Source organism: Cryptomeria japonica, chromosome 7, assembly GCF_030272615.1.
Source record: "Cryptomeria japonica chromosome 7, Sugi_1.0, whole genome shotgun sequence".
NCBI lineage: Eukaryota > Viridiplantae > Streptophyta > Pinopsida > Cupressales > Cupressaceae > Cryptomeria > Cryptomeria japonica.
Window position 1 is genome coordinate 332,319,862 of NC_081411.1, and position 7,922 is coordinate 332,327,783.

Below are 7,922 nucleotides of genomic sequence, written 5' to 3' on the forward strand. Positions count from 1 at the left end.
TATTTTGGTTTTATACTTGTTGAAATCTGTGAAAACTTTTGGTGATAATTTTAACAATGGTTTAAAGGATCATCAAAGCAATCCATCCCCCTAGATAGAAATGTTAAATTTTAGGATCTTCTTTCTTCACTCAGACCAATTGTTTATAATTTTCATGTTTTGTATTGGTCTCTTGAAAGTGATATGCAAGTACTAGCCCTTATTCTAGCATTTTATACTCATACTAAGTCTTTTTAATTTTGGGTTTTCCAATGAAGGCTCTTATTCCAACATTTTGGATCCATTCTTAGGAATGTTTTTTAGTATTAGATGTTCCCTATAAGAGAGATTTTTAAAGGAAAAATTACTGTGCTATTGCAAGTTTTGGATCGACATCATTTGATATAGTTTTTGGTTTGGGAATGAAGGTAGTGCCTTGCTGTAGATGCCTTACTCCGAGGTATTAACAAAATGATGAACTGAATTTAGCATGCATGGATTAAAACTTTTTTTTGTGTAAAGCTGTGAAAAATGTTTAAAACCTCGAAAGCATTTTAATTGTGCTATTGAAGTTGTATACAAAAGTAATATGTCATAGAAATTTTAATAGCGGTGAAGAATAATTCAATCATGTTTTTTATTTCAAATAGAAAGTATTGTGTATGTTAGATACTAAAACTAACTAAAGTTCAGAAAGAGTGATTTTATAAGTGATGAACATTAAGATGATTAGATACATGTTTGAACTTAGTTCTCTAACTTGAAAAATAAATAAACTACTAAAGTTACTTTGACATTTCTTAGCATCCACCAAGGCATAAGAAATGTATTCACCAAATATAGAAGTTTCATTAATAACAAAGACTTGACCAATATTACTCTCCAACCTGAATATCTAAAGTTGAATATTTATAATTCTAGAAGCATTACCATATTTCTTCGTTTGATTTATCAATAGAAAAGACCTTTCTAATTCTTATATTTTACATGTGTGAAGCAAGCCCTGTAGTATTATCTAATCAAACATTTAGAAAGCATCATATCATAGTTAATAGTATTACGTAAAATGCAACGATCTTTTTAAAAAGTTCCAAGGTTTATTTGGCTAGACTTAAAATAGGCCTAAATCAAGCATGAATAAGTGACCACATAGGCATACTAACATGGATAATACTAACCAAGTTTCCTAGTCTCCCCTACACTCGTTCAATTCTTACCCTTCCACGAACAAGGATTATAGACTTTATTTTCCTCTCCATCTAAACCTAGATTCTCCCCTTTTGAATCTAGACAAGGAGTTCCCCAATGATATTTTGGCCATTACAAGAAATGGGGCGGTGGACTCTTTTTGAATCATGAAGTGGGCTTTCTATGAGATAAAGAACCTCAACATAACACAGAGGGCTATCAATAGTAAAATAGAAATGCTAGATATTGGCAGTGAGAGCTCCCATAGAAAATAGGCAACTAAAGGTAGCGAGCTATGGACTGAGGAAGAAAATCTTTCAGTTATTGATTGCCTCACTAAAACTGTTGAAGCTCTAGATAATCTAAAAATAAACTATGAGAACAAGATCGTCGTCTTTGAGAACAAATTTAAAGGCATTAAAGATTCTCTCTATTTAATCATGTCTCATAGCCATAGTGTTATCAAGACCAAACTAAGAGCATGACTACCATGGTTATGAATATAGGAAAAGGTTGCCAAGGTAGCCTAGTGGTGGAGTTGGACCTGGAGAAGGAAAATGACAATGAAGAGTCATTGGGTCCTAGCAAGAGCACTTGGGCTAATCTGAAGAGGAAGGCAGAAAGACCCTTGCAGGAGATCCAGGGCTTCAAAAAGGTATCTCAGAATATTAATCACCTTGAGGTAGAGGTTGTTGAGACTTTAATGACTTTGGCTTAATCTTCTTTGATCCCTATCTGGCCTTTTGTAGGTTTTTTGCTAGTGTTGGGCTGTCTTGTTGTCTATTTATCTCTTTTGACAGCATTTTTTGTTTTTTCTGTAGTGGTTTTCATATTTTATTTTTATTTTGACTATTTGTAAAGGGTTTCGAGTCTATTCAAAACCTGCTTTTACTGTAACAAAAAGCATAACGTATAGCATTTTCTTTAATTATGATATATATAAAATTTGAAATGCTTCTCATAAACACTTCACCTCCTATTTATACATGCTTCACAACCCCAAATAATTATTAATTAATACATCTGCTTTCCATTAATTATAACACAATAACGCACTTTTTTTTAAAGATAAATTTAAAAAAATGATAAGGCCATACTCTCTGAATCGAATCTTATAACACGACAATATTTTGGCTTGCAAAATATACTGTTATTTGGAATCTTATTGCGAATTGGCACGGTATGCCCACTCCAATCTTATAAACGCCTCTTCTCCTCATGCTTGTTATCTCCCCTTTGTTTATTCAAAATGGCCCGCATTTTGTTTTCTCCCCTCATTTCGGTTTGAGGCTAGCACTAAATCCCGAGGATGGATTCAAACAAAAGTCCTCGCCTTTTGGAAATTACTCGCGCACAAAGAGTCCCGGTATTTATTTTTCTTTTCTCTTTTCAAACCGCTTGTAATCCTGGAACATTATTATTGTTTTTTACAATTGTTTACAGCTTGCCACAACATGCCATCTGATGTTCTTGTCCTAGAAGATACGAAAACACTTAAGGGTACCTTTATCTACTTTTGAGTTTAGATCTGTGAAATATTGCAGCGTTAAATAATTTAAGGTAGTTGTCTGTAGTTTTTGTATTAAAGATTATGCATCAACAATCTATAATCATTTTTTCTCCAACGTTGAAGAAAAATTCTTTAACACGATCAAATTTATGAAAATTTGATATCATTAACTTAAAACTGTCATTATTGCAGCTTTAACGATAGCTCACAGGGAGCGTCAAATCAATCCTAATTACAGGAAGCCAGATTATATTCATTCTGTTCCAATATCTAACGAGGTATTAAGTATAGAATCTTTTGAGTTGGCCTAAAGAATTTAGATGGATGAGTTTTTATCAGCAAATTCTTTGCGTACTTGTGGATTTAGTGTTACATTTATCAGTAGTTACTGAGATTGAATTTGTCACTGAAAAATGTAGAACCCAAAAAATCCAAGAGGAAATAAAAGATATACAGTTACATGTCGTTAATATTTTGAATCTCAAAATCTAATTGAATGTTGTTGTTCAGGCTCCTTTGGATGAGATAGATAAGAGAATAGAGGCATTGGTTGCAGAGTTCAAAATGCTCTTTAATTCGATGGAAGATGGGGAAATAAGTCCCTCTGCATATGATACTGTGTGGGTAGCGAGAGTTCCTGCCATTAATGTCTCCGGTGCACCCCAGTTTCCCCAAATGGTGGACTGGATTCCTCAGAATCAGTTACTGGACGGTTCCTGGGGAGAGAAGAGTCGTTTTTTGTCGTGTGGTAGACTACTCAACACTCTTGCCTGCGTAGTTACTCTAACTATCTGGAGCGTTGGTAACGATCAAGTGAACAAAGGTAATTATATTCGCTTTTTGCCTTGCCTTTCCATTTGTGGTAACGATCAAGTGAACAGAGGTAATTATCACCATATTTTAGCACTTACTATTTTTACCTGGGATAGTTCAACTCAGATATTTTAAATTACCTTACATGAGGCATAGTTAAAGGATGAGGTTTACCTTCAAACAAATTAAAAGTTTTAATATCTGGACCATAGCAGGTCTTTATTTCTTAAGGACAAATACAGAAGTTATGATTAGAGAAGCACTTGGTCATCATCAATCCAAGGGATTCGAAATGGTCTTTCCTGCACTAATGAATGAAGCCAAACTTTTGGGTTTGGATCTTGCTTATGAGCTGTCTATCATAAAGCATATAATCGGAAAGCGGAACTCCGAATTGAGAAAGTGAAATTCTAACCAATCTTTTCCTATCATCTATTAGTGACATGTCTTATTTCAAGGCACGCATTGACTAAAGATGGAACTGATTTAATAAGATTTTTGTGAATTAGATAATCTGTTGAAGAGCTACACAGCCATCCCTCAAAAATGTTCCAGTGTCTGGAAGGGATACAAGAAATAGTCGATTGGAAAAGTGAGAAGAATTATCTACGATATTTGAGGAACCTTGTTACAAAGTTTGGAGACGATGGTAATTCATGTATTTCATACTCGCAAGCACTATTGATTGAATATTGGATTCTAACACTCAAATGTTCACTAGATTGTATTTAATACTCGTAAGCGTTTGAGAGCGATAGATATGTTAGCGCACAGAGAAAAGTTTACAAGATAGTGTTGAATTTCTTGGGCTTGAACGCCATTTCGAAACGGAGATTAAACAAGCCATGGATTATGTGTTCGAGTGAGTAATAGTATCTCCATTGTTGTGATTTTTAAAATATAAGTCAAGATTATTTTGACTTCTCACTTTGGAAACGTATGGTAGGTACTGGGGCGAAAGAGGCGTTAGAGATATTGATCTCACTTATGGTAGGTACTGGGGCTTCAGGCTTCTCAGGATTTTCGGCTACGGTGTATCTTGTGTTATACACATGATTTGGATGAGCACTCATTCAAATCTTAATCGAGTGTTTAATTTCCAGAATTATCCGATCTTTCTTAATCTCTAATAATTTCAAATGGCAGACGTTCTGCAAAACATGAAAGGCGAGGCTGACGAGATTTGTAAGCTGTCTGGTGTTGAAAATGGCGCAGGAATAACCGCTATATTGAACCTGTATAGATGCTCATAGCTTAATTTCCCAGGCAAAAATGTAATGAGAGATATAGGAGCATTTAGAAAAGATTCTTCCTGATAGCATTCTCGAGAAGCTTGACTTTTGAGGCGACTTTCTCACAGGATGTCGTGTGTCTCACAGGATGTCGTGTGAACGATTTTAGAACTTTCCAGGTGAGCCTCACTTTGCCTCCCTTCATTTGAACACATTCTAAACACGCTTGACAATGTTATTTAGGGCGAAGTAGATCACGGGGAGTTGGCTTCCTTCGTACAACGTTACATTAATGACCATCCTGGATGCACTGAATTATCTGGAAGGGTTGAACGAAGAGGCCCTTGTTAGTTTAAAATAAATAAACAGAGAAGAACATGAGATAAACACAAAATAGTAGAAAAGAAAATCTTCAAACAACGAATACTTCAAACCCTCTTTTTTTTCAGCCGAAGTCTCCTCCTTTTTCCAGCCATCCCACCAATGAATATGGCATTTTGTTTTAAGTTTTGCTTGCACAATTTTACTCTCCACCGAGTCTAAATTTGCAAGAAAATTTTTGATGACTGAATCAATGTCTTCATATTTTGGCTGCCTTTTAGCCTTCTCGAGAAACCAACAATTTCTTTTGACGTGGCCTCGCTTGCCACAATACCAGCAACTAATTTCTCTAACTTCGAACTTTTGCATCTTCTCGAGAATTTTCAATCCTTTATCTATCTACCTTTCCGTCTCTACTCAATCACTTCACCTAAGCTCTGATACCAATTGTTAGTTTAAATTAAGCAGACAAGAAAAGATATGAGACACAAGATTCAACGTGGTTCACCACTAAGTGGCTACATCTACGAGAAACGCAGGGAGAATTCTTATTAACCAATATCCAATTACACAGTACATCATGTATGGGTTGCACACAGCCATTTATATAAACATATCAAATATGAAATGAAGAGTCTTCTGGGGAAGACAAATAGCCACGTGACTGTTGGGCTTCATATACCCAACAACCCTTACTAAATTGATCTACCACTTTCTAATGCATATAGACATAGCCAAGCGTTACAGAACATTTATTTTCAACACGGCCAAGGTAATGAAAGTGATTTACAGGAAAGAAGACAACTTTCTAAATGTTGCCGAAGACCTGGAAGATTCCATTAAAAAGTCTCTTTACGAACCACTAGTGTAATAGATTACAGTAATGAGTTCTTCAAATTCTAGCTTACCCTATAGCATAAAATGCTTATTCAATCGGTTCATAGAACTTTGTGCGAATATGATGGGCATTATATTTGGGTATGGTAGGTGGCGAAAAAACATAGCCCTATTTTGCCACTTCTTTGAGGTAACAATGTATTTGTGAATTTTATATTTGTAATGGTCACAATTATGTAGCATATCTTTTTTATCTTATTCTTTTGAGTTCACTTTCACTAAAGTGCATTATTTTATTAAAAATAAGTCATAGTGGTATATTAATATTACTTTTTTATGTAGTTGTGTATTCATTTTCTTGAAATATCATTTAATGCAATTATATATCAGTAAGTGGTGTATTTGTGTGTTAATAACTTTGTGTGAATATGATGGGCATTATATTTCTCTATGACACTAGACCCTAAAACATAGTCATCTATTGCCACTTCTTTCTAGTAAATAATTCATTTGAGAATTTTATATTTGCAATGGTGAGAATTATATATCATGCCTTTTTTCTCTTACGTTTTTGAGTTTACTTTGATTATGGTGTATTATTTTATAAAAATAAAGTCACAATGATAAAATTAGCATATTAGTATTATTTTTTATTTAGTTTTGTGTTCACTATTCGAAATATGATTTAATGTAATTATATATCAACAAGTAATGTATTGCTATGTAAGAAACATTGTGTGAATATGATTGACATTATATTTGTACATGATAGGCATAGTAAAACTTAACCATCTATTGTAATTTCCTTCCACAAATAATTTATTTGTGAGTTTTATATTTGTAAAGGAGACAATTATATATAATATCTTTTTTATGTTACGTTTTTTGGTTCACTTTGACTAGAATATATTATTTCATTAAAAAGAAGCCATAATGTTAAAATTAGCATATTAATATTATTTTTTATTTAGGGGTAGAGGTAGGGGTAGGGTTAGGGTTAGGGTTATTATTAGGGTTATGATTACAGTAAGGATTACGATTGCAACTATGCTCAGAGCTGGACATAATTAAATATATTTAATTACATTTACTAAATTAAATAGAGTAGTGTTGCAGCTTTTGTCATTGATGTTAAATGTCAATTGATGAGTTTCAAAAAAGAATTGAATTGAAATATCAATTAAGCTACTTGGTTGTATGGTTGAGCTCTGTACCTACTTGGTGGACTTATTTGAGCTACCTAGGTTTCTAGTTGAGTTGCTTGGGTGTCTAGTTGAGCTATTTGTATGTCTGTTTGAGCTAGTTGTCATGTCTGTTTGAGATGGTTGTATGTCTGCTTATGCTTCCTAGTTGTCTACTTTCACCTATTGATGTTTTTATTTATATTTCATGGTTAATTCCAAAACAAGGATTTGACCTAAGGAAAACCCCTAATCCCAACCTATTTCTCTTCTCTAGTGTGTTCTAGAACACGTATGGAGCTATGATCTTCAGAATCAACTTTATTTATAGAGATGAACAGGTTCCCCTTTGGATGACAAAGTGTGTGGGAGACCAAAGTGACTGGCATTCTGGTCTCAAGATTTCAGGAGCTAATTCTTGAAATAGATCCAAACACTTTTACATTGCCTAGATCTAGGTTCGTTGCTCAATTCGACAATTATAGTTCACTGTTCATGTGTTTTCACTTCAATTCCAACACATTTGCCCTAGTTTCAGCATTTTCACAGTTCAACCTAAAATTAGGACCCCCCAAAGTGAAACTAATAAGAATTCTCAGCCCTATCCTTACTAATTTGTCACCTCTAGATTTATTAGGTTCATGCCTCCTTTAATTGTATGGTCCCTAAGCCTAAAATTAGTGGTTTCTACTACATGTAGTGGTGAAAGCCCTAATTTTTCACCATTACACCTGGTTTATTTGGTTTCCATTCTTTCCTCCTTGCTACCCTGATCTATCTTTTGGATTATATTTTCTAAATAATGCATACCCCAAATAGTGTGCTCCGCTTGTACCCAGTAGACCCCTTGATTTAAATAGG

The 7,922-nt window shown here is 34.2% G+C and overlaps 1 protein-coding gene across 1 annotated transcript; it reads left to right on the forward strand.

The window, feature by feature from the left end:
• Nucleotides 1-2,385: 2,385 nt before the first annotated feature.
• On the forward strand, nucleotides 2,386-6,186 carry LOC131078767 (bifunctional cis-abienol synthase, chloroplastic-like). Its single transcript, XM_059208640.1, has 5 exons — nucleotides 2,386-2,533; nucleotides 2,870-2,955; nucleotides 3,188-3,500; nucleotides 3,706-3,892; nucleotides 4,000-6,186. Exons 1-5 carry the CDS (start codon nucleotides 2,386-2,388, stop codon nucleotides 4,001-4,003), a joined length of 738 nt encoding a protein of 245 aa, XP_059064623.1. The 3' UTR covers nucleotides 4,004-6,186.
• Nucleotides 6,187-7,922: the final 1,736 nt, after the last annotated feature.